General features: G+C 47.1%; 4 protein-coding genes and 1 long non-coding RNA gene across 7 annotated transcripts; 3 read left to right on the top strand and 2 right to left on the bottom strand.

The window, feature by feature from the left end:
- Nucleotides 1-2801: 2801 nt before the first annotated feature.
- Nucleotides 2802-4834, top strand: LOC112900212 (putrescine hydroxycinnamoyltransferase 1-like). The gene is made up of 2 exons (XM_025968997.1): nt 2802-3612; nt 3697-4834. The coding sequence occupies exons 1-2, from the start codon at nt 3202-3204 to the stop codon at nt 4564-4566; spliced, it is 1281 nt and encodes a 426-aa protein (XP_025824782.1). The 5' UTR covers nt 2802-3201; the 3' UTR covers nt 4567-4834.
- A 478-nt stretch (nt 4835-5312) lies between these two features.
- On the top strand, nt 5313-6306 carry LOC112900232 (NADPH-dependent aldehyde reductase-like protein, chloroplastic). The gene has a single exon (XM_025969021.1). The coding sequence runs from the start codon at nt 5424-5426 to the stop codon at nt 6225-6227; it is 804 nt and encodes a 267-aa protein (XP_025824806.1). The 5' UTR covers nt 5313-5423; the 3' UTR covers nt 6228-6306.
- Nucleotides 6307-7895: 1589 nt separating this feature from the next.
- LOC112876169 (translation initiation factor IF3-4, chloroplastic-like) lies at nt 7896-11050 on the top strand. 2 transcript variants are annotated; one of them, XM_025940229.1, is made up of 10 exons: nt 7896-8256; nt 8361-8400; nt 8494-8553; nt 9134-9195; nt 9333-9388; nt 9483-9516; nt 9930-10002; nt 10075-10167; nt 10256-10510; nt 10600-11050. In XM_025940229.1, the coding sequence occupies exons 1-9, from the start codon at nt 7979-7981 to the stop codon at nt 10466-10468; spliced, it is 909 nt and encodes a 302-aa protein (XP_025796014.1). In that variant the 5' UTR covers nt 7896-7978; the 3' UTR covers nt 10469-10510; nt 10600-11050. The 2 variants fall into 2 exon arrangements, with proteins under 2 accessions (XP_025796014.1, XP_025796005.1); XM_025940220.1 differs by having other exon boundaries at nt 10590-11050.
- Nucleotides 11051-12112: 1062 nt separating this feature from the next.
- Nucleotides 12113-20033, bottom strand: LOC112885541 (flocculation protein FLO11-like). 2 transcript variants are annotated; one of them, XM_025951140.1, is made up of 7 exons: nt 19900-20033; nt 14847-18703; nt 14256-14375; nt 13651-13767; nt 13339-13428; nt 13025-13132; nt 12113-12319 (listed from the first exon to the last, which is right to left on the bottom strand). In XM_025951140.1, the coding sequence occupies exons 2-7, from the start codon at nt 18621-18623 to the stop codon at nt 12272-12274; spliced, it is 4260 nt and encodes a 1419-aa protein (XP_025806925.1). In that variant the 5' UTR covers nt 18624-18703; nt 19900-20033; the 3' UTR covers nt 12113-12271. The 2 variants fall into 2 exon arrangements, with proteins under 2 accessions (XP_025806925.1, XP_025806929.1); XM_025951144.1 differs by lacking the exon at nt 19900-20033 and adding an exon at nt 18813-19017.
- On the bottom strand, nt 20024-24338 carry LOC112885555. Its single transcript, XR_003227227.1, has 9 exons — nt 24174-24338; nt 23486-23544; nt 22105-23355; nt 21820-21924; nt 21540-21739; nt 21395-21460; nt 21209-21289; nt 20392-20517; nt 20024-20159 (listed from the first exon to the last, which is right to left on the bottom strand). It is a non-coding gene; the product is annotated as an uncharacterized LOC112885555 (long non-coding RNA).
- Between the last annotated feature and the right edge of the window lie 806 nt (nt 24339-25144).

Raw genomic sequence — 25144 nt, 5'->3', positions numbered from 1 at the left:
GTGGGACGAGTAGTACGCGTACCGCAGCGCAGAGAGGCTCGGTCCTGCCCTCCACGTGCCCTTCCCCACTGCTGTCTGCTGCAGCTGCTCCCTGTTGTTTCTTGCCCACGGATTGGACCGAGGCAAACAAAAGGGATTCGGAAAAGATCCCCACGCGGTTGGCGTGCTCTCTCGAGTCTGTCCAGCCTATTTGCTTCCATGGTCTAAATTTTACTCCTTCACTTTTAGCTTTATTTTAGCTTTCGAAGAATCAAACAGAAAGGATAAAAATGAAGTGCTAAACTTTAGCCTCCGTTAGCCCTTTAGCCTCTCCAAAATAGATTAAATGTGGCTAAAAGTGGTCCTGGATGATAAAAAGCTTCCTCTACCCTCCCCACCTAACCCACCTAAGAACTTAGACGGTATTAATTAGATGATATTAATTAAGAGTAAATTAATCTTTTATACACCCGTAGGCTAAACTTTGACCCTCCGTTTGTTTGAGGAGCTGATCTTTAGACCAATAAAGTAGCGGCGGCTTCACCATAAGCAGTTTGTGAGTTGTCTCCCTCATGTGCTACCTGCCACCACACATGCAGTATCCATCACATACGATTCCCTATAGGATGATGATGAATCGCGTGACACGTTTTCTTGTCCGGCCAGTAGCGCGCCGCGGCAATGATACAGCACATGTGGTTGCACCGGGCCCCTTGCCAGCAGGGCGCTCCAATTGCGACGCCTCAACCAGATACGGTGGCCCATCAAATGACAGGTGACCGTGGTGCCCATTCGTTCGTGCCTCCCAATCTGTTCCTTCTCCGTTCTCAGAAAAGATTCCCGCGTGGGTGGCGTGCGGCACAAATTGGTCGAATGGAACCGTGTCGTCAGCTCTCGGTCGGTTGCAGTTGCACGTCAGTTACTCGTACGGTGAAAGGCAACATGTTTCCGAGTCGTCGCCATCATCAAGGCAGCAAATCATAACTGACAAGAGCATGGGCACGGACGAAAGGACACGCAGTCCCATCTCGACAGCAACGTGCGTGTGGCAGCATGGGTAGGCGCGCAGAAGGGTGGTAGCCGTGGGTAATCGAAGAACATACTGTACTTATTAAGGGCATTTTGTTCTTATTTTTCCCTGCTTACTTATTAACAACTGGATAATTTCCGGACCTTGCGCGGACGCTTGGTATTTTACTGGACGATCATATTGAAACAAAATAATAGATGCATGTCTGAATATTTCCGGAAAAAATACCTTTTAGTTTGTCTTGTACTCCCATATGTGTGTTGGACAGCAGCAGAGACGCCCCCGCACGTCCTTTTGCATGTGGGAGTGACAGATTGTCAGGTGTTCTTGTACAGTAGCGCTAGGTGGGGAGAGGCACAGCTGCTCACTGCATTATTCGCTTGTACGTACATCAGTAATCAGTTTGTGCACATGGCGTGCTGCTCAGCTGGTAGCTAGTGCGCAACACGTGAATGCGACCTGCACTGGAAGAGGCTCTCTTGCTGCTGATACCATCCTCGGATAAGCAAATTGAAGCCAACCATCTGGGGAAGCTGATAGGGTATCATGCTGCTGCTGTGCTGCATGCAACAACAACTCTTCGATGGACGCAGGAAGAAAAAAAAACTAGCTACCCAACTAGGAGTACTGTACTAGTAGTAAACCCTGCCAAGGAAATCGCTGACGCTCTGGCAGTAACAAGCAGCCGTCCTCGCGGGTAGGAACCAAACCAGGAACAAGAAAGATCCCGCGTGGTTCTCGTGCTCGTGCTGCGCTCCCTCCTCTATGATCTGTTCGATTTTGAGCCACAGAAACTACAGCGCAGTACAGCTGCTCCAACAGCGTAGCCTGAATCATCACAAGATACTAGTCACGTGGTATTCAGAAATCAATCAAACAACAGGACAGGATCATGTGACACGTCCTGGCTAAAGGGCACGTGAATAAGACGACCGGCGGACCCATCTTGACGGGAACGCCTGACCCATGGATCGGAGTTCGGAAGTAGTTCCTCTCTGGTACTGCAGAGACTCGTTCAGAATTTCTATTATTATCCTTTACTTGCTATACTTAGGTGTCGGGGTACGTAAAGTATCCAATTTTATCCCACACGCAATTCGATCAGGTGGTTCTATACTTCTATGGGTGATCATGTGGCCTAAGCTCACAGCCTTCATTGCACTTGGAAGAAGCGTTAGCTTACTATTGTTATTACAACCTCTGAGTCGCTGAGATTAGGGTGGTCCAACTTAACCCCTTTTTTTTCTATTTTAACACCATATATGTAACATGCCAATATACAAGTTTTTGATTTATCATATGCAATATGATCAAATCAAAAATATATACACCAGAGCTATAGCGCAGAAACATACGATTGATCCAGCAGGGTAACGAACTAATGGAAATAGTGTGAACAAGAGTAAAAATTGAGGAGTAAATGACCTTGGCCAAATTTCATGGCCCACCCTGTCCACCCTCTAGCTCCGCCCCTGGGGAGGATGAAGCTCACAGATAAGAATTTTGCCTCAGTTATGACTACAATAACACATCTACCAAAACTTGGTTAACCATGACAAAACTTGCTCTAAATTCATAGTTATAATACAAACTATCACAGTCTGTGAAAAAAGAGGTTGATCCCCCACACCATCGATGAAGTGGGCACAGATTGTAACAGCGGAGATCTACATCAAACACATGAGGCTAATCTCAATTGAGTGTTTTATTCTGTTATTTTTAAAGAGCAAATGACACGGTATAAGAGACAATTGTCACATCCAGACAGCCGCTAAAAAATGCCACGTCATCCTATAAATGTTGAACATCTAAGTATAAACTTTACAAATTTTTTTCTTCTTCTTCTTCTTCTTCTTCGAAAAGGCCTCCTCTGCTACCCTCTTGCAGTGGTGGACAACTGATCGAGCGTTGTTTCTTGAGAATTGAGATGAATCGCCACAGCAAAATCTTGGACGCAATAGCGTCGATCTCCTTGCATCCATGAACATAAGATCGGGATATATGGTGGCACGGTGGGTAGGCAACAACTCGGATAATGAACAGTGGATGCATGTCCCTAGTGATGAAATCCTCTCGATTTATGAGTTACGACACATTTGTGAATAAGAACACCCGGAGGCCCCGACAGACAACTGATCGAGCTGCAAACTTAGCCCCTCAGCCCATCGATCCACCTAGCTCTCCTAGAAGAAATGGCGGTGGAGATCCTCGAGTCCTGCATGGTGACGCCCGGCGAGGCGGCGACGCCCAAGCATGGAGTGTGGCTCTCCAACCTCGACCTCCTCGTGGCCAGGAGCCACACGCCCACCGTCTACGTGTACCGGCCCAGCCCCGGCCCGGCCTTCTTCTCGCCGGACGTCCTCAAGGCCGCCCTGTCCAAGGCGCTCGTCCCCTTCTACCCCCTCGCCGGCCGGCTCGCGCGGGACGGCGCTGGCCGCCCGGAGATCCACTGTACCGGCGACGGCGTGCTCTTCGTCACCGCCCGCGCCGACGCTACGCTCCAAGACCTCGGCGGCTTCGTCCCGTCGGACGAGCTGCGGCGGATGCTTGTCCCCTCGGCCGACGGCGGCGACGACCGCGCCGGCATTCTGGCCATGTTCCAGGTCACGCCTCCGCGCCGCGTGCAAGTGGAGCATGTATTGGGTCGTATGCTGCAGTGCTGACGCGTGCGTGCGCCGCCTATGCAGGTGACGTTCTTTAAGTGCGGCGGCGTGTGCGTCGGCGCGGCGATCCACCACACGGCGGCGGACGGCCTCGCGGCGCTGGACTTCGTGAACACGTGGGCCGCCATCGCGAGAGGCGTCGGCGAGGCCGCGCCGCGCCCGTGGCTGGACCGCACGCTCCTCCGCGCGCGCTCCCCTCCCGCCGTGCGCTTCGACCACGCCGAGTACTCCCGGCGCGGAGGCGGTTCGACGAAGGCGGCCAAGGTCCCGTTCGACTCCGCCATCCTGCCCGTGTCCAAGGCCCAGATCGACGCGCTCAAGGGCGGCAAGAAGCTCTCCACGTTCAAGGCCTTGGTTGCCCACGTTTGGCGGTGCGCGTGCAAGGCTCGAGGCCTCGCGGCGACGGAGGACACCCGCCTGTACATGACCGCCGACGCGCGCTCCCGCGTCCGCCCGCCGCTGCCGGACGGGTACCTCGGCAACGCCATCTTCCGCGCGTCGACGGTGGCCAAGGTGGGCGACGTGGTCTCGGAGCCTCTGGACGCCGCCGCGGACAGGATCTCCGGCGCCACCGCCCGGCTGGACGACGAGTACATCCGGTCGCTGGTGGACTACCTGGACCAGGTGGTGAGCGACGCGGCGGGGCTGCGCAAGGGCGAGTGGGTCATGCCGGAGACCGACCTGTGGGTGATAAGCTGGCAGGGGCTACAGATCTACGACGCGGACTTCGGCTGGGGCCGGCCGGCGTTCATGAGCCGGGCGTGCCTCCAGTTCAGCGGCCTCGTGTACCTCGTCCCCGGGCCGGACGGCGACGGACGGCTCGACGTTGTCGTGGCCATGGAGCCCAAGAGCTTGGCCCGGTTCAAGAAGCTGCTCTACGAGGAGCTCAAGTAGCAGACGAGCAGCGCTTCGTGCTCGCCTGGAGGAGCCTGCCTATATCGCTGCTGCGCCCTGTGCTGCTACGCATTCCCGTATGTGCTGGAACTTACTTTTCCGTGCATTGCATTTCTGTATTTTGTACTGGTAGTTTGTATTGGCATCTTGTGTACGCTCCACGCAGCGCTAGTTGCTACTGCGTCACAGAGGCGAATTTTAAGGGGGGCTAGGAGGATCAAACCTCCCTACCTGCTTCAAGATTAATGCATATCTTTTTAAGCTCCCTCTTTATTTTTTTCAAAGAAAGAATGAACAACAGCCTCCTCTTCGTATATTTTCTGGATGAGCTCCTACAATATTTGACGATAAAATAAAAGATGCATGTGAAACTCGGCTGTCCTAGGCCTTCCACAATATGGAGTGAATCCAGAAAAAATATTGGACCCCGCAAGAAGAAAAAAAAAAGCATCGACTTACTGCGCTGCAGCGTGTAGATATTCTAGGACCCACATCAAATATTGACTTGAGCGCGGGATGCAAAATCCCAAAATCGATTCCTCCAGGACCGCGCCGCCTCCTAATCCCTTGCATCGGCAAGCCAGTTGCGGCCTCTTGTGTCTCATTGAGTTCCTCTCCGGCCTGCAGCAAGGCCCTGTGCAGCCGGCCGTAGCTCACGGGCTGCGAGTGTTGGACCGCGACCAGAATCAAAAGTAACACGAGCCCCAGCTTTTTGTTTCCCTTCCCGTTAAAGGGATTCGTTCATATAATGCATCAACTTGAAGGCGATTTGCTTCATCCGCTTGCTTGCATCTTCTGTTTATAAAAAGGGCACCCAGCTCCAGCACACATCCATTCCAAGCACTTGTTGGAACGTGATGGCAACGAGCAACGGCTCGCAGCACCCAGCAGCGACACCTCCCGAGCCGCTCCGAGGCCGGGTGGCCATCGTGACGGGAGGCTCCGGGGGCATCGGCGCCGCGGTCACTGCGCACCTGGCGTCCCTCGGCGCCCGCGTCGTGGTCGGCTACATCGGCGACCCGGCCCCCGCGGAGCAGCTCGTCGCGGCGCTCAACTCGGGGTCCGGGGCGCCGCGCGCCGTCGCGGTGGGCGCGGACGTGTCCGACCCGGCGCAGGTAGCGCGCCTGTTCGACGCGGCGCAGGCGGCGTTCGGGCCCGACCTGCACGTCCTGGTGGCCGCCGCGGGGGTGCAGGACGCGGCGTACCCTTCCATCGCCGACACCATGCCGGAGCAGTGGGACCGCGCGTTCGGCGTGAACGCGCGCGGCGCCTTCCTGTGCTGCCGCGAGGCGGCGCGGCGGCTGACGCGCGGCGGCGCGGGGCGCATCGTCACCTTCTCGTCCTCCAACGTGGGGTCGCTGCGCCCGGGGTACGGCGCGTACGTGGCGACCAAGGCGGCCGTGGAGGCGATGACCAAGGTGCTGGCCAAGGAGCTCGCCGGGACGGGGATCACGGCCAACAGCGTCGCGCCGGGGCCCGTCGCCACGCCCATGTTCTACGCCGGCAAGTCGGAGGAGCGCGTTGCGGCCGTGGCGCGCGAGTGCCCCATGGGGCGGATCGGCGAGCCGGACGACGTGGCGCCGGTGGTGGGCTTCCTGTGCACGGACGCCGCCGGGTGGATCAACGGGCAGGTCATTCGTGTCAACGGTGGCTACGTGTAAAGCGCCATTGGCGCAATCACCTTCACAATCGATCACTATATCACCCGATCTATTAATTTCTCGTCCGAGCCATCTTAAACTTAGGGTTTTATTAGATGCAGATGGGGTGATGCATATGCACATTCAATAGCTATCGGACTATACCAGAAGAACGAGCTCCTTGAGATGATTGCAGCGGCAAAAATGCGACAAAACCATGTGCCTTTCAGGGTACAACCACATTGGCGTGGGGGACAACACGCCGGGACGCCTGAAACTCTCCCGCGGGGTGACGTACTGACGTGACATGAAACCAATGCAAAATGCTAATGGTTTCCTAGCAAACACGAACCATCAACCTTCTTGTTTTCAAATCAAAAGTTTGAAAAGGACTGAACGAGCGAACCTTTTGCCTGGCAGCGTGGTAGATCTGCTGACAGTTTATTTCGATTTTCTGTTCATCTACTCCTACCTACTCCCTTTGGCGTACTCCTGGAGCGGGAAGTATGGGATGAGTTCACCACACCATGTCCACCAGTCTGTCCTCGTGTTGTACCACACCGTGTCACCAACTACGACGAGTACGATAGCAACCGCTGCTCTCTCCATTTCAAATTGTAGATCGTTTTAGTAAATTTAGATATATAATTTTTATTATGGATCTATGCACAATGCATATCTAGATGCGTTGCAAAATCTATACATCTAGATTTACCAAAACGATCTACATTTTGAAATAGAGGGAGTATTAGTTTTCTAGATGGCAAACACCGAACACCGTGCATCGCCGTTGAGATAAGACAGCGCGTACGCTTCCTTCACGTTGTTTTCAATTGCTTTGTGGTTCGTGCCCATCACGCGTATAGCCCGTAAGACACGTTAGCTATATAGACGTACGTTACGTTGAGTAATCAGGTGTGCCAGCGCAAAACTCATCCTTAGCTAAGGGCCCTAATTCACCCCATCCAAACAAACCGGCCTGCACAATGCAAGCCTGACTAGCCCCTAATGCACCCTACCAATCACAATCTACATAGATGTACGTTGAGTGATTAGGTGTGCCAGCACAAAAACCATCCTTAACCGTTCTTGATTATTGGTGTTTTGGTATTCCTAGATATATAGTCTTTGCACCTAGATATAGATTATATCTAAATATATGATAAAATTTATAGATACATAATAAAAATTTTATATATAAAAAGCTAAAATGACTAATAATATTAAAATAAGCGAGTAATATCTAATGGTGCGCAGAGCGATGGGACATGGTCGTGCATTGCTCTTCTATCACGGCTCCGACGGTATCTCAGACAGACGGTTTCCTTTCAGGATTTCAGACTGTCCAGTGTCCCCATATGTACCTACCTCGCTGCGATGTCGAGGTCATTAGTTCAACGACTCAGCGCGAGCGCTTATGATTAAATTTCGCCGTCACAGATTGACGCGACAACTCTCGGCCCATAATCCAGGGCTGAGCCAAGAGGAAGAGAGACATAACCACTTAGTCCAGTCCATGACCTTCCAGCCCAATACTTAACCAGTCAGTCGATGACCTTCCAGCCCAATACTTAAATGGACTCACCACTCAGGCCCGTTAGAGGTAAGAACACGGCCCATACAAGGGGTACCCATTTCCACGTCGACTCGCCCAAAACTCCACCACATCCCCTCCACTCCACTCGTTTCCTTCGCTTCTCGCGGCAAAAGCCCTCGAAGCAGATAAGGCCGCCGTGCCCGCGGCCACCCGCCCCCGACCACCGCCGTCGGCCATGGTCGGCGTCGCCGCAGGCTTCGCCTTCGCGCCGGCCGTGTCCCGCGCACCTTACAGGCCCGGCTCCGTCTCCCACGCACCGGGCCCCTCCTCGTCGGCGCGGTTCCCGGCCAGGCCGTGGGCGCGGGCGAGGTTCGTCGTGGTCGCGCGGTACTCGTCCTCGTACGATAGCGAGGAGGAGGAGGATGAGGAGGCGCTCGGAGGCGGCGGGTGGGGAAGGAGGGACCGCGGGCCCGACCCCGACTCCGACCCCGCCCTTGACATTGAACGAATCGAGTACATCTCGTGTGCCTTCAATTTTGTGAAGTCGTCAGTATAAGTTTACATGCTACCGTGTTCGTCTCGCCCTATTCACGTTTTGAGATGCTTCTCTTTGTTAGGTCCTCAACTGTAAGGCTCTTGGATGAACAGAAAAGAATGGTAATCAATGCTCATATCTAATTCTGCAGCTTCACTGATTTTCGATTTAATTATCTATTAATCTGTCTGTTCCACTTCATTCTTCGCCTACAGGTTGGCGTGGTATCTGTAAACGAGGCAGTTCAAATTGCAGAGGACAATGACCTTATACTGGTACACTACTTACCTCAGCCGTTTATACTTATTCATTTCGTCCAAAAGCATACATTTCAGCATAAAGCTATACAAAGAGGAACTGTGGGTACCAATGGTGTCTTTTTGGAACGACTAGCTAATTATGCTGACTTGCCATTTTAGTTCTTTTCTCTCCCCTAAATTAATTATGTGGCAATATGGCATTCCATTGTAGTTCATTTTACCAAATCTTGGGTCGAACCAGTGACCCAAGAGATATGTATATTGCATCCCTACTGAGGACTGTTCACTACTAAGCTTGAATAGTAGAGCAGTCTACATGGGCTTCTAAATTAGAAAAACACTTTAGTGTAACACAATGATGACTGTAGCAATTCGCAATGTCTAAAACTCTAGCCCTAACACCGGCTACTGGAGTATACATGGTACCTTTTCATACACTGCTCTGTGCAATCTCTGCAGGCGCATGCACTAACTTTGCAAGCTACCTTCATTAACAGGACATATGCTTACCTTAAGCAAGATATTCGTTAGATGGCACTCTTTATTAGTGCAGCAATCTAGACCAATTAGGATTGCTGACATTTCCTTATTTCAGGCAATATTATCATTAGATGGAGATCCCCCAGTACTTCGACTCTTTGAGGAGAGAGATTACAAGTATGTTGCAATTAATGTCACACCAACCTATAATTTGAATGTTTTCAGACAATTTTATTTGTACAGTCACATCGATTTTCTGATTCAGATTTCTCATTTTAGGATCATATGAATGCATTTTTGTTGGTTTTGTACAGAAAACACAAGTATGAACAGCAGAAGAAGAAAAAGATTCAGCAGAAAAGATCTGTTGGTAATCTTCTAAAGCTTAAGTTTTTCTACAGCCTTTATTGGTAACAATTCAAATGCATTGAATTTTGATGTTTAATTGTGTTTATTCCCTGCAGCAAAACGCATGGGCTTGAAGGAGTTGAAAATGGGGTAAGAACATGTCAGCATTACTTTTTGTTTCAAATACATTAATTATTCAAGCTTATGTCTGAACTGCTGCTTTTTATGGAACTTCTTAATTAGCCAAGAAGGATAATTCTTGTTTTACTTCCACCTTGCATAGCTGAGGTACCTTCTAATGCGTAAAAACTCAACTACTGGGGCAGTCTTTGCTGGAGGCCTGGAGCTGGTTTGATTATTGGACATATTGGAAATGCAAAATTTCATAGATATATTTATTGGAGTTATCATGACCTTTTCATGTGATGTATTGACAAAATTTTGGAGTAATAATTTATTGATTTGTCTGTGGCATCAGAAGGCACCTAAATTACCACAGATGTATGCTTGTAACTGTTTGTAACTGTAGGTGTTTTTTAATCCTGCATGTATTTGCCTGCCAGATACAACATTGACGTCCATGATTACAGTGTGAGGCTTAAAGCTGCAAGAAAGTTTCTTAAAGCAGGCGACAAGGTGATAATTTTCATTATGTGTGCGCAAGTGTGTTTTCTAGTGTGGCTTATTGTTTAACATTGCTTTTTTCAGGTTAAGATAATCGTGAACTTGAAAGGGCGGGAAAACTTGTATAAAAAAGAAGCTATTGAACTCCTGAGAAGATTCCAAAATGATGTTGGTGAGGTAATCTGGTCCTAAAGCTGTTTTTCGTTTATTTTCCTCAATAAACACATTCATCTAGTTGCAAGCTTTAAATTTCTTCATATTTCAGCTAGCGACGGAAGAAAGTAAAAATTTTGTAGAGAGGAATATATATCTGGTTCTTGTTCCCAATAAGATAGCGATACAGAAAGAGCAGGATGAGTTGAACAGAAAGGATACTGCAAAAGAAAAGAACGACCAATCAGACAGTGATGATGAACCTCTGACAGAGCAACTGGAGGAAAGTAAGGAGCCTGAGGCAGAAGTCTCGGCAAATGTTTGATTGAACTGTAAAGGCCAAGGGCGCTTGCTCAAATTGAACAAGGTATCATGCACTTCAAGATAATACCATCTTTGATTCATATTGTGTACTTCTTGTTTTCCTGAGTACATATACATTCTAGTATCATGCAGGTACAGCTGCTCTATTGGTGCAGTTCTTGTAAATACAAGGCTGGTGCAGTTGTACAACAATTATATCTGTCTGACATCATCTCCACAAGCATTCGGTTGGGCGCCTAGGCGATCTGACAGAATAGGGGCTTGATGATGTCCATAAAGAACCTGGAGGAGCCTGCCACCATCTCAGATCTGGAGGATGACACTTTGAGAGCTACCAATCACTTTGCTTCGCACAATTAAATATTGAAAGCGACACCAGTAGTGATAGGAGAAGCATTTTACTATGAAAATCGTCCGGGACGGTGTGCTTGGCACATGATTTTGATTTTGCCTCGTCATTTCCAGTTGTTGTAGAGAAGATCGCGTGTAAGAGAGAATGTGCTGCTCATGAGTTCTCTGTATAAGAAGTGATAATATGAACGTGTTTTTCACCGCATAATAAAACCACTGGGGCTGAGCAAAATCCATTTTGTCCCTGGCGGAGAGGCGTTCCAGCCTGCCTGGGTCGCGCGACTTTCAGATGGGAGTCTGGACGGGCAGAAGCAACTTCAGCCTACACTCCTAGAGGTGCTAGCGCTAGCGCAGGCATTTCTGGTTCTGGGAGGTCAATACATTAAAGCAAACACATGTCTTCGTTTCCTCAACGAAGTCATAGGATACCTCCAACGCTGATCATAATCAACTGAAAGTGGCAGCGCCACAAACACGCAACAAAAGTCACTCTGAATGATGGCTGCATCGAAGGTATGACCAATGGCATAATATATGGCCCAAAGTCAAAAGATGAAGATGTCCTCGCAGCGCAGAAATAAAAGAAATGGGGGAAATGCGCTGCTACCATCATGCGCCTCACACCTCTAAAGGGCGGCAGAAAATTAGTGGCAGGAGCTAGCCATCAACCTAAGCAATGCGCCATGATGCCGTCAGGCCTGTTACCAGTCCGTTCTCTGGGGACCAGATTATGTTCAGCTATCAGGATCAGGGTTCATGCAACGCACGATTCACCCATGCACTGAAGGCGACCACAAGTCTCACTCTCTGCATGTCCAGCGGCATAGCATAGCACATGCACATGAAAGCAATGGCAAAAACACCATCAGAGTGAGTAGAGAAGAACAAAATATAGTATTCTTCTGACAGGACATGTAGTACTTACAAGTGTTAGCAATGAAATCGGTATCGTAAACCTGTCATATACTCTATAGTGCTAGGTTAGAAGTTATGGTCGCCCCTTGCTTCGATTGGGAACCAGCAGTAAGTATCTGCTTTCAGCAGTATCTGTTTTTTTTTACTGAAGTCTCTAATTCCTAGATGATGGCAATCTAAGGAACATCTAAAGGCATTACATGGAAGGACAGATAACAGCTAACTTTACAAATTACAACAAGCTTTCAGTTTTTCGCACATTGACATGCATAAAGACCACATTGGCAGCCTCATCATGGAGTAAATCCATGATTTCGTGTTGCTTGACTTCTCTTCCATGTAAGTAGTACAAAAAGAAAAGAACACGGGGGAGCAGGAATGAAATAAAATATGGGGCTAGCTAATATGTGAAAAAAGGAAGGGGGAAAGGAAAAGGAAAATGACATCAAAGATACACATATGCACCGTACAGTTACTGAAACTAATGAATAGTGTTTACCTCTATCTTCCTAGTTAGACATACAGGACCTTAACCTGTTCACTCTGTTTGTTGTATGAGCTGTGTCCTTAGGCTGGACTCTTGAACCTGCTCAGAGGAAGATGAATATTAATTCAAACCGAGCATCAAACCACACTGTTTCTTTTTTGTATAGTCATATATTATGATTGCAGCTTGATGCTTGGAATTCAGAAGAATCCGAGTCATGATCACTGTCTACTGGAGGACACGTCGAAAAACAGTAGGACTATGGTTTTCAGAATTGTTCACTCAGAAAAACAAACATGTATATTCTCACAAAGCTGAACTGCTTCTCATGGCACTTATGTCATATTCCTGCATTCTAAACATATCCTAAACATGTTGATTGCCAGATGCAAGAAAAAGAATCATTTGTTATATTTCTTTTACATGGCAACGAAATAGTAGACAGATGCAATTATCTGCTCAACAGGCATTAAGAAAAGATAGAGGATGCCCTGAAATAGGGTAACGTTTATTGTAGTGCACCCAGATCAGATGAAAATATTGCCAGGGACTCGGCCACAGTATTATTTCATTTTAAAAGAAAAATATTGTTTCGAGCCGAAGTGGAAAGGCTTCATACCACGATTATGTTTTACCGAGTCACTAGCAAAATTATATTTACAGAACATTTTTTTCCATATCACATGATAATGTACACAGGTACTTATTACTATTTAAATGGCTGACCCTTTTTGTTTTTTGTACCGCTAAGCTCCCCAAAACAAAAGAACTGAAAATGACAGAAAATAAAAACCAAGATTGTACCTGTAGTGCTGCTGCTGTTGCCAAGAGTTCTCTGTACTCATTAAGTAAGGTACTTTCTTTAGCAGCAACAGCTGAAAGTTCTGTAACCAGAGTGTGGGTACCCTGTAACTGCAGATCACAAATCAATGGTTAGACCTGAAGATCATTGTTCCTAGCCGTGAATGTCTAATATCCACAATAGGTATTGGCAATTTATAAACAAGTCTACACAGTGTATCAAACTATAAATCACAATCACAACCACCAGGATGACGCTAGAGGTGTTATGCACTATAGATGTAGAAGGTAGAAGTAAAAGGACCTTTCAAACTAACCTTTGATAGCAAATGGCAAATGGATGACCCCATTGCTTGCATGATGTCAACTGCTGAACTGACAGCATTCTTAACAGTAAGTACATCGGCCTGCAAGAAATAACATAACAGCACAATAACCATCAGTTTCACATTTGCTAAAACAGTAAAAAGTAGTTCTTAGTGAGAAGCTGAGAAGTTAATTAGCATGTAATAACTTGCAGTTTTCCCAGGAGTCATGATTTCTAAGTATTTGCTCAAATTTTGAGAGAACTTCATGAGATCTATTTTTTTACTTTTATTTTGTCTTTTTAAAAAGAGAATTCTTGACACCTTAGCTCCTCCTGAAACTGGAAGACGCAATGTGCTTGCTTTAAGAGCTTCAGTTGCGCTGGATAAAGAAGAAGAATGCTCTGTTTGCAGTGCTGCCCAGTTGTCGAGGTAATCCATCTACATCATGATAATAAAAGATGCAACAATCAAGGTTTGACAATAAGATAGCACAAATTAGTAAATGCATTTTTATGAAAAACAAAAGGCTGTCCGGCAAATTGGTTCGAGAAGATCTACTGAACATATTGGCACATAGGAGTCCAAAAAGTGCTGGTAGCTCACTTGTAAGGAAGGTATTTCCACAAACAAAGAAAAACATCTTTGGGAAACAACATATCTAAACTAAAAAAATATGGTAAGGAAATTTTATGTTTGTTCTCTTATATTTTCCGAAGAGGTGGTTGGATGGAATTACTTAAGTCATCTTTCAAATACAACATTGCATCTTGAGTTATTCTGTGTATCCTTCTGCATTCAGGTTGACTGCCTTAATGTAACCATCAAATCCAAAAGTGCATGCATGATCATGATGATCAAATAGATCTAATTCTGCCCAGATAACATGAACCACACACATATAAATGCAAAAAGAAAAAAGATCTTACTTGCTCCTTCAATACTACCCCCAATTTGACCTCCTGCCGTAGTCTTTGTACATAGCTCCTTTTCATAACCATAGAGTCACACATCCTTGAGTTAGCATCCCACACACTGTACAGCATAGTCTGCTTCAAATGAATAAATAAAGTAAGAAATAAACTCAGTGTTATTTACGGCTTGACCACATACTAGAATGAGGGTAATAAAGTCTTGTGTTTAGAAAAAAAATGGCATTAGTCTGCCTCAAATAAATAAATAAAGTAATAAAGTAACTCATATTGTTTACGGCTTGACCACATACTAGAATGAGGTTAATAAAGAATAAAAGTATCTTGGGTTTATAAAGAAAGCTTTACACATATTAGAATGAGGTACCACATCATCAGAAGATCTAGGGTTTGCACGAAACACTCATTGCATTCCCCCCAACAGAGTGAAAAATTAAAAGAGGTTGATTATATACAAACACTATTATTGCTTTTTTTAAACTTCCAACAACCTAACAGGATATGGGAAAATTTAAATCCAAGGTGAATGGAAAGTTTAGCACCAATACTATCAGTAATCTTGGGAAGAAGTAATGATATGGAATTTACCTCAGCACTCATTTTCTGAATTGATAGCATTTCATCAACATAAGCATTGGTAAAACGCCATTGTAAGTTCCTATTATGCAGGAGACGCAACTGATGGGCATCTTCCATGTGTGCTGGGCTCTTCTTCCCTCGTGTAGCATCACCAATGTAGCTAAGAATAGAAGAGGCCGAATCAGATCTGGCAGAACTACATGGTGAGACAGGTGTTGAGGGTCTAGTCCTTGATGGGCTTGGTAATCTCCTAGAGGCAAATGATGATGTTGATGAAGCATTGGATGGTGACGAAGGGCGTATTAGAACACGAGATGGTGAAGACGATGTCCTAGCTAACCGCTTTGGAGGTGTAAATTTTTCTGAATTATTTGAAGGAGCATCTGGACTTGAACTGGCATTCTCCTCTTGACTTTCACTTCCATCAATAGAAGCAGGGCTCTCAACATCACCTGACAAAACTTCAGGGACTTTTACTCTGTTATAAGCAAGAGGCATTTTCCTTGGTGAAGCTCTGGATGATTGCACAGTTGAAGAGATTTGCTGTCTGATTTTATCAGTTAGATCCATGCTTCTTGACATTGCATTAGCACCATCAGGTCCTAGCACTCTTCTTGTACAAACCACTCGTGAAGGAACCATCGAAGATATTGGTCCATTACATTTATCAGCAAAATCCATACTCTTTGACATTACATTAGCACTGTCAGATCTTGCTGTTCTTCTTGGTGACATTCCACGTAATGGAACTGACACTGCCATAGGTTTCTTATCTTTCTCAGTAAAATCCATGCTTTTAGATATAGTATCAATGCAATCGGATGCAAGTCGCCTTCTTGGAGAAGCACCTCGAGATGGAATCTTCACTGAGATTGCTCTGGTACCCTTTTGAGCTGCATCAACATTCTCTGATGTATTCTTAACGTCATCAATAACAGGTCTGCTCGGTGATCTGTCCTGAGATGCAATGGATGACGAGACTGCACCTGCACCTATGTCAGTAGAATCCATCCTTCCTGGATCATCGCCATCACCACCATCTTGCATTGGCACAGTAATTTTCTCAGTGACATCTATGCCTTTTACTAGAGCATCAGTGTCATCGTGTTTACTGTCTGAAGTGCAGTCAGATACAGTTGATGAGATTTCCACATCTTTTGATAGGGTATTAACACCATCAGATTGAAGCCTACTGTTCTGCAGAGTCTGACATGATGCACTCGATGAGGTGGATGGTGTGCTGTCTTTTTCAGCAAAATTCATGCCTGTTGATATGGCATTTGAGGCAGATCTGCTTCTGGGAGAAACCCCTCGTAAAGCAGCTGATGAGGAAGATGGTCTACAGTTTTTATCAGCAAATTCTGTGCTCTTCAATATAGCATTGACACCATCAGAGGTCAGCCGCTTTCTTGGCGAAACCCCTCGTGATGCCATTGATGGGGTTGAAGGTCTGATACTTTTTTCAGCAAAGTCTGTGCTCTTTGATATAGATTCTATACCATCAGAGGCGAGCCATCTTCTTGGTGAAACCCCTCGTGCTGCAGCTGCCACCGTGACGGGTTTATTACTATTTTCAACAAGATCAAAGCTCTTTGATATCACATTGACACCATCTGAGGCGAGCCGTCTTCTTGGTGAAACCCCTCGTGCTGCAGCTGACATGGTGAAAGGTTTGTTACTGTTTTCAAAAAGGTCCATGTTCTTTGAGATCAGATTGACACCATCTGAGGCGAGCCGTCTTCTTGGTGAAACCCCTCGTGCTGCAGCTGACATGGTGACAGGTTTGTTACTGTTTTCAACAAGATCCATGTTCTTCGAGATCACATTGACACCATCTGAGGCAAGTCGTCTTCTTGGTGAAAACCCTCGTAATGCAGCTGAGGAGGTGGTAGGTCTGGTATCTTTCTCAACAACATCCATACTCTTTGACATAGTTTCAACACCATGAGAGGAAAGCCGTCTTAATGTTGAGACCCCTCTATGTGCAACTGAAGAGGATACAGTTCCAGAATCCTTTTCAGTGAAGTTGATTCTTTCTGAAGTGGCATTGCTGGCATCAGATGCAAGCCTGCGTCGTGGTGACATACCTCGTGATGCTGCATACGACGTTGATGGTCTATCATGTCTATCAGCAAGATCTGAGGGTGTTGATACAGTGGCAACTCCATCAGAGGCTAATTGAGGTCTTGGTGAAATCCCCCGTGATGCTGCTGAAGAAGCTGATGGTCTGTTAGGGTTATCAGCAAAGTCCATGCCTTTGGTTACAGCACTGATGCCATCAGAAGCAAGCCTTCTTCGTGGAGAAATCCCACGTGATGCAGAAGATGAGGTGGATGGTCTGTTATCCTTTCCAGAAAAATCTGTGCTCCTTAATATAGCATCGACACCATCAGAGGCAAGTCTTCTCCTTGGAGAAACCCCTCGAGATGGAATTGACGAGCTGACTACTCTGCTGTCCTTTTCAGCGAAATCCATATTTCTCACAATATCATTAACACCATCAGAAGTGAGTTGCCTTCTTGGTAAAGTCCCTCTTGATGAAGCTGGTCTCCTATCTTTTTCAGGGAAATCAACACTTTTCGATAGAGTACCAATGCCACCAGAAGTTGTTCTTCTAGGTGAAAGTCCTCTTGATGAAGACGGGTTCGTAATGGGTCCATTTAGTCTCTCAGATGATTTTGTAGTAGTCTGCGATGCAGCATTAGACACACTTGATACCGACGCACTTGGTGAAATGCTGGGTGATGAAACTGATGAGGAGAGTGTGCTGTTATCATTTTCAGTAAGATCCATGCTCTCTGATGCAGCTGTTCTTATTGGTGACGCCCTTCTTGATGAAATTGTCACGGATGCAGGTTTGAGATCTTTACCAACACTGATGCTTTTGGACACATCATTTGCACCACTAAGAGCAGCTGATCTTCTTGGTGAACCCCCTCGTGATGACACTGACGAAGAGACCAAGCGGTCAATTTTATCAGCAAGATCATTACTTCTTGACAGTGCATTTGCAGCAGAGGACATTGTTGTTCTCTTTGGTGAAACCCCTCGTGATGGAACTGATGGAAGAGCAGACCTACTAATCTTATCAGTGAGATCCATGCTCTTAGACATTGCGATTGCAGACACCCTGCCCCCCATCATAGCAGGCCAGCGATGGTGATCAATCACCTTGGCATGTGGATTCTCCGATTGCTCAGGGTTAGCTCTCCCTCTCGACGGGTTCCTCTTCCTATCAGCTGGAGCTGCATCCCTCATCTTGGCCTGATCTGCAGAAGAGCTGCTAGTGATCCTTTTCCCCTTTGATTCGAGCTGGAAAGAAGAAGACAGACTCCGCATTGACGGCCACAACCCATCAGGAGCCCGGCTACCAGACAACTTCCTCGGAGCACTTTGCGTTTCTGAAACGGTATCACGCACCGGCGTCGACGAGCTGGACGATGAGGACGACGGGCTGGAAGGCGCAGACGATGGCGACGTCGGGGCAGAGATCCTGGACGGGGTAGTCGGCCGCGACCCGCCGGAAGACGGCCTCGACGGAGTGGCCGGCCGCCGTTCGGTGGACTGAGACCTCTTCGCCTGTGACCCAGCCGACGTCGGGGACGACGCCCGACCGGCATTCGGCGACGGGTGCCTCCGCGGAGTAGTAGGCGCCGCTGCTGGCATCGCGGCTACCCTGCGCTTCACCGCGGCATCAGTTTGGCCATTAGCATAATTCTTCTCCGCCGGCAGCTCAGATTTCGGCAGCAGCACTGCTCCTGGTGCCTGGATTTCGCAGGCGTCCATCCGCACACCCACCGGCAGGACTCAAATCCACCCGCATTGATAGCGCCACGGAGCCACCACCAATCTACCACCCGTCCAACCTGCCAACACAGCAACAACACGAGCAGCAATCCAATGTCAGCACACATACACAAACCATCTCGCAAAACAAGACCATTCAGGGGGCTCGGAATCACGCAGCAAACGAACCAGATCGAGGACCCCGGCAACGGGATTCGGTAGGTGGAGAGGAGAAAAGAAAGGGAGGGAGGGGTGGTGATTTTCTCGAATTCCTCCTTTTTCCTATTTATGCCCAGGAATTGAAGCGTCTCTTTCGGGTGCGGGTAGGGGCGAGCGAGCCAGTCATGGCTTGGTCTCCACCTCACGGGAACTCCACGGCCAGCTCCTGCAAGCCAAGTAATGGCGAAGCCAAGCTGCCAGAGATTGTGGGGGGGGGGGTGGGGGGGTGGACGGGAAGCAGATGAAATGGGGGGTGGGGTGCCCAGTCGCCCAGGCCACCGCGGTTAGGGACGAGGCCGACTAACCAGGGGCTTAATTATCATGATTAGTACATGCAAGTCTCCCATTAAAAGTACCGTCGCGCTTGTGGTTGCCTGCTCTTGTAGCGAGCATAAACAAATGCAACTGGGAGAGAAAGAGCTTTTCTTGGTGGTAAAAAAAAGATGGGAGAGGTAAAAAAGGCATCATTATTTTTTACGTTTACCTCCGTCGAAGCGGCCGACCCCTGGCCAGGAGGGAATGTGCCCGTTGGTGCGACTCCAACGGCTAGCCAGGAAGCGGCAGATGGCGGGGCCTCGTCTCGTCGCCGCCGCCGCCGCTGGGCGAAATGGAAAAAAAAAATGTGACGCAAATTCAACATCAGCTCGCCGAATTTTTCAACGCAGGCAGCCAGTAGCATTTGAGCATTTTGCTCCCAGGTTCTAAGGCCAAAGTCGGAAACTCTATAGAAGACGGACGAAAAAGAATTCGGCGGTTGGAAGATTCCAAAGGCAAGCAACAACAATCGGTGCGCCCCAGGTGGTCGGAATTGGGAGATCGATGGGTGGAGAAAGTGGAGAAAAAATCGACGGTTTTCTTCTCGAGCTCTGGTGCCGCACCGGACACGACATGCGTCCAGGGAAACGGCACAGCATCCCGCGAGCTTTCGCCGATTCCAACCGTCCCGACAAGCGATCGAAACAAAAGCAGCTTCGATCCCTGGAAACGATTCCGCGCGGCAGCGACAAATGCCGCCGCCCAGAAACCAAAAATTAAAGAGGAGCGACACGATCCTGACCTCTGACCTCCTCGGCGCCGGAGAACCCGCGGCACGCCGCCGCCGCAGCTCGCCCTCCGATTTGGGGGTCGGGAAGGCTGGAGGAAGCGATCGAGCAGCTGCTGGGGAGGGAGCGCGAGGACGCGGGGGGGGGGGGGGGGGGGGGGGGGCGAATTGCCACAGCCAGCCACGACGGGTCTCGCGGTTCCCCGAGAAAGCAACGGGGAGGAGCTTTTGTTTCCGCGTAGGAGAGGAGTGGGGTAATATGAAGAATTCTTTTTCTGTAAACAAAACGGTAATAAATGGAAAAGTTAGCCAATCGGAGGTTAAATAAAAACAAAAAAGCCGGGAATTAACCAATCAGAGGTACAATTTGCACTTTCCACCTCCCCCTTTCTTTCCCCTTTACTTTTCCTTGATTGCTCCTTGTCCACCGGTGCGCTAATGAAATCATGTCGTGATTTCCCTTTTTTCCCATAAAAATGTAAATTGCTGCTCGAAGAGATGAATTACCATTGGGATTGATTGAGCGAGTGTGATGAGTGATTAGAGGAACGCCGTCGAAGCAACGGCACGGCACGGCGCCCCAGCAGCAGAAGCTGCGACCACCCCACCTACTGCAATTGTACCAGTGTGTTGCTGTTGGGGAGAAAAGAGAACATAATGTCAATGACAAACACTCCATTCCCAACATATTTTGCCCCAGTGGGTTCTTCACTCGATTTACAACCTCTTTTCACTTAAAGATGAACCTCTTATGTTTTTACATTTTAGATCACTGCCCATATACTACTAAAATTTATTAATGTGATCTAACTTTTAGCTGCACTGTCTGTGATTCTGGTGCTTACCATCTTCTATTGTCAGATTTGAGCTTGGACATATGCTCAATTCTAAACAAGTCTCATTTCTATAATAGGATCTGCACGGCGATAAATAACCCATTGCATTGAATACAAATATCGATCAAGTATAGTTTTCTGACGAGTTGTCAAAGGAGTGCTCCTAATCTAGCACACTAAACGGCCTTACCCAATCTCAATGATAGCCAGATAATATCACCACAACCAACCTAGTGACCTTACACGATTAAGTTTCCACAGCAGCCTTTATGCTCTAGCACCAAATCAGCACTAGCGTCCACAAGCACAGGCTTGCGTGCAAACCTAGCAAGTGAATATCTTGGCAAGCTGTTGCCGCGTCACCACCACACCAGGCTACACTACATACACATACCGGGAATGCTTGCCGCGACTGGGTTTGCTTGCTCTTCCAATCCAGGTACATAAAGCGAAAGGGAAAACAGAAAGCAGCAGAGGATTGTACGCACCTCGTCAGTGGGCGAGCAGAGTGCAAAGCAGTTGTAATTGGAGGGGACTGCCGGACTGGGACGGTGGACAGTTCAGGCCAGCTAAAAAGAGCAGCGGCTGCAAGATGTCAATGGAAAGTCCCCATGAACCCCACGAGAGACGGTGGCCCGTAGTGGACGGATGGCATGGCAGCAGTGGCAACTCACCAGCAATCAACATAGACCGAGATAGTAACAAGTTAGGTGCATCGTCATCGTCCAAGAGATCCACTCCTGTTGCTAACAATGTTTAAATCAGCAGAATCATCAGTGGCTTACACAGCTAACAAGCTATGTGCATGGTCTTGCTTACACAGATTCCATAGCTTGAAGGCTGTAGTAACTTCATCCAACAAGATGTGCATGACCTTGCTTCGCAGATTCCATCGCTTGTGGGTTTAGTGCATTCACTGATTGGATGAGGACTCCAGCAGGCAGAACGCAACGCGCATGGCCTGCAGACTAACTGTTTCAGGAGTGGAAGAAAGCTGACTGCCAAAGTGGAGCTCCTGGCTGTACACGAAAAAAAAGAGCAGGGTATCTCAGGTATAAAGGTGGCCCAGCAGATACAAATGACTCATACATCGACTTACTGGCTGCTGTATAATGATGACATCTAACATACGTCAGCTTGAACGCTAGTATCAAATGTGCCCGACACCTTGGCTCACTATCATCAATGTTACAGACAGCGGCATCTACATCAGAAGGTTAATAAATCAGGAAAGAAGGCTGAAACAAGAGTGAAACTAGTTATGGGCATATCGTTGGTATGACTAATTGAATGCAGAAGCTAAAACTAAAAATATTAAAAATAAAAGGACCATATTGCTCCTGAAAATCCATAACAGAAGAAAATCAGAGACAATAAACTTCACCTTTGTAAACCACCTTACAGAAATATCTCAAATGTGAGTTGTCTGTAACAGGATCCTTTGATAACATGCTCTGCCTACCTGAAGATTTAACAGGTATGGTACAATTTAAAGCTAGAAATAGCAGTATTTAATAGCATATCTGGATGGCTTCAGTGTGTCTAACGGAACCATGTAAGAGCATCTCCAAGAGACTCTTTCCTAGTTTACAGGAATAGAGATTTTGGTGAAAAAATACCCCCAACATCCTCTTCAATTGGATATCTAAATACAGACATCTTCTATTCCAGATTTCTCGCTAGCCAAAGATGGAGAGCGAGAATGACTCTCTAGACTACGCACAAGATATAGAAAAGTTGTTGGAAAGTACAAAGATATAGAAAATAACTTTTACTCAAATGACTCTCTAAATGATGATTTAGAGAGTAGATTTTAGAAAGGCTCTTGGAGATGCTCCAATTGGGACCATCTCCTGCAAAAAATGGAAATGTAACTGGGACCATAACATTAAGAAATGGCAAGTAAAGGTGAAGAGATTTCAGGAGAGAACCTGAAGAACTTGAGTAACTGGTCACAGTCCAGTCTGAAAGAACAGATGATCATTATCTAGGAAACTGAGAAACTAACTGGTAATGAGATTTTTATGGCTTCCAATGAACAAATCAATCAAATAACAAACTAAAGTATGAGAAGAGCAGCTGAGACGAAGTTATCTGACATTAGTTTAGTTACCACCTTTTCCCACACCTTTTTCCCTTCACAAATGGAGAAGATAAAGTAAGAGCTTCTTGACTGTCAAGCCTGATGCCACTTGAGCAAAGAAGGCTAAATGGACTGTATTATAGAAACAAAATGAATTGAGAGTAAGTTTATTCAACACAAGATGCTGCAGGGCTGTTTAAAATGTAAACATTATCTGCTTAAACATGTCTTTCTTTAATACAGCTTGCTATAGATTTCTAGGACGATTACCATCTTTTCAAAAAAGAAAGATCGCAGGAGTTATGGACTATGTTACTGGGTACCCACGCAATCATTAGCATAGCATCTAAAACATTGTTATGTGATATCATGAACAGCCAGATAGGCAATAATGGAGACCTGAAACCTTTTGCTATTCCAACAAACTAGTGCATGTGGGTATGTGTACTTAGTTTCTTTCAAGAACAGTGATCTGGGAGGAGCTTGCCAGTTCGTCAGTGAAGTCTTGTAGTTGACACTTGAAGAAGCCTCTTACTCAACCTTTACCCACCACTGGCAAGGCAAATCGTTACTTAGTAAAATGCAACGGTTTGTGGTCACTGGGAAATAGCTACATTGAAAGCAAAATCTTTGGAAAGACCACCATTCTACATGCCTGCTATAGTCCATGATCTGTGATTACCTGCCTTATCATAAAGCAAACTTTTGTATCCCACTTATACTCTTGAATCCCATGACAGCCTGAAAGACATCAAAGTTACTAGCGTTAGGAATAAGTTATAACCAGCAAAAAGGGCAGCTGTGGGACACGTCTACTTGATGAGTAGTAAGCTCGATTGTTTGTACACTCGAGACATGATAATTGTCACTAACATGCCTAAGTAATACGGGCCTCATGTCATGATTCAACAGAGAGAAAGGCACCTAAGCACTTGAATATTCAGCTGATATTATACAACTAGAGAATTTGATAAGGAAATCGCCAAATCTGCCTCACTCCCTCTTCAATCAGTCCCCTGCTAGGAGATTGAATTACACCTCCCTGCAAGCTGCCGCTCCCCCACGCTGACTCTTCGATTAGCCTGAATAAACTGCTGCAAATGACATCAGCGACGGAACATACGGAGTGAAGCCGAAAGCGACGGCGCCAAATCAGCCTACAGCCCTACACGGTGGAAGTGGAACCCAAATACCCAGATCACCTAAACTGCACGGCAGAACCCAAATCATCCTCCATGGCGCCATCAAGAGAACGAATTCAATTCGACTCACTCCCGAACCCTGAATCCCCGCGCGAGACGAACTTCACACCCCCACACCCTTCAAACCGAACCAACCAATGCAGCAGCGTCTCACGGCCTCACCCTCACCTGTACCCTCCTCGCGGCCGCATAGTCCTCGTCGGAGGTTGGACTAACTAGTCCCGTCCCCCGCGCGGATCAGGGCGAAGTCGCCGACACGGTGGCGCATCCATACCACCAGACGCCGCCTTGCCCGTCCCCCGCGTCGGCTCGACGGTTGCGCGCGGAGACGGAGGCGCGTCACGGGCTGGGCTCTGTCTCTGCACTCGTCTGGGCTACTTGAGCGGCCCGTTTCCACGCCGCGTGATTCAGCAGATTCTGCTAGGCCCGTCTTGGACATGAGCCTTTGGGCCTGACGATTGTCTTGGGCCATTCTGCACAAAGCTTGGACAGACTGCCTTGCTCGTGAGGCCGCGACACACGGTATGGGCAAATGGTAAAGGGCCGATACTATCTCTGATAATGATACTCAAAATGCAAGTTCCATTCCATGTTTGCATAGATAAATGGTTCAATACCCATTTCTTATCTTCTCCAATAATAAGAGAATCATTTATGCAAACAGATCTTTAGAGAAGAGGATACTGGGATTTAGGTTGTGCCTCTTCTGGCATGTAAAATAGATGTGTACTTTTGTCAGAGATCTATTTTGGATTTAGGTGCACTTACAGATAGACAGTCTAATGGATCAATGACGCTAAATGCCCCTTTACAATCTGACTCGATATTTAATTATTTTAGCTTAAAATTTATAAAATATAAGTCTGGCTTTTTTAAGCCTCACGTTTAAATTAATTACTTTAAATTTTTAAATCATTTACTACCTTTATTAGTCGTGCTGGTGGATTGCATATCAACCTCCAGTCCCCCACCCCCTCCTCCTCCTCTTCCCTCTCATTCTTCTAACTTTGTTTTCCTTGTCACCTAAATTCTTTAGAGATAGCACAGAAATTGGAGCGACACGCCATAGTGCAAAATGTTGTTTGTTTGATTTAGTCAAGCAACATATTCTTAAGCTAATGTTTGAGTGACTATTACTA

Source organism: Panicum hallii, chromosome 1 (assembly GCF_002211085.1).
Source record: "Panicum hallii strain FIL2 chromosome 1, PHallii_v3.1, whole genome shotgun sequence".
Classification (NCBI taxonomy): domain Eukaryota; kingdom Viridiplantae; phylum Streptophyta; class Magnoliopsida; order Poales; family Poaceae; genus Panicum; species Panicum hallii.
Note: the sequence above shows the minus strand (reverse complement) of the source record. Positions and strands in the feature narration are given on the sequence as shown.

Excerpts from the sequence above, each read along its gene's own strand:
- LOC112900212 (XM_025968997.1), top strand. The coding sequence starts at position 3,202 with ATGGCGGTGGAGATCCTCGAGTCCTGCATGGTGACGCCCGGCGAGGCG. Across the intron at positions 3,613-3,696 it reads GCATTCTGGCCATGTTCCAG|GTGACGTTCTTTAAGTGCGG; the intron begins GTCACGCCTCCG and ends CCGCCTATGCAG.
- LOC112900232 (XM_025969021.1), top strand. The coding sequence starts at position 5,424 with ATGGCAACGAGCAACGGCTCGCAGCACCCAGCAGCGACACCTCCCGAG.
- LOC112876169 (XM_025940229.1), top strand. The coding sequence starts at position 7,979 with ATGGTCGGCGTCGCCGCAGGCTTCGCCTTCGCGCCGGCCGTGTCCCGC. Across the intron at positions 8,554-9,133 it reads AGGACAATGACCTTATACTG|GCAATATTATCATTAGATGG; the intron begins GTACACTACTTA and ends TCCTTATTTCAG. Across the intron at positions 10,168-10,255 it reads TCCAAAATGATGTTGGTGAG|CTAGCGACGGAAGAAAGTAA; the intron begins GTAATCTGGTCC and ends TTCATATTTCAG.
- LOC112885541 (XM_025951140.1), bottom strand. The coding sequence starts at position 18,623 with ATGGACGCCTGCGAAATCCAGGCACCAGGAGCAGTGCTGCTGCCGAAA. Across the intron at positions 13,429-13,650 it reads CAGTTTCAGGAGGAGCTAAG|GCCGATGTACTTACTGTTAA; the intron begins GTGTCAAGAATT and ends TATTTCTTGCAG. Across the intron at positions 13,133-13,338 it reads TTTGCCATTTGCTATCAAAG|TTACAGGGTACCCACACTCT; the intron begins GTTAGTTTGAAA and ends TGTGATCTGCAG.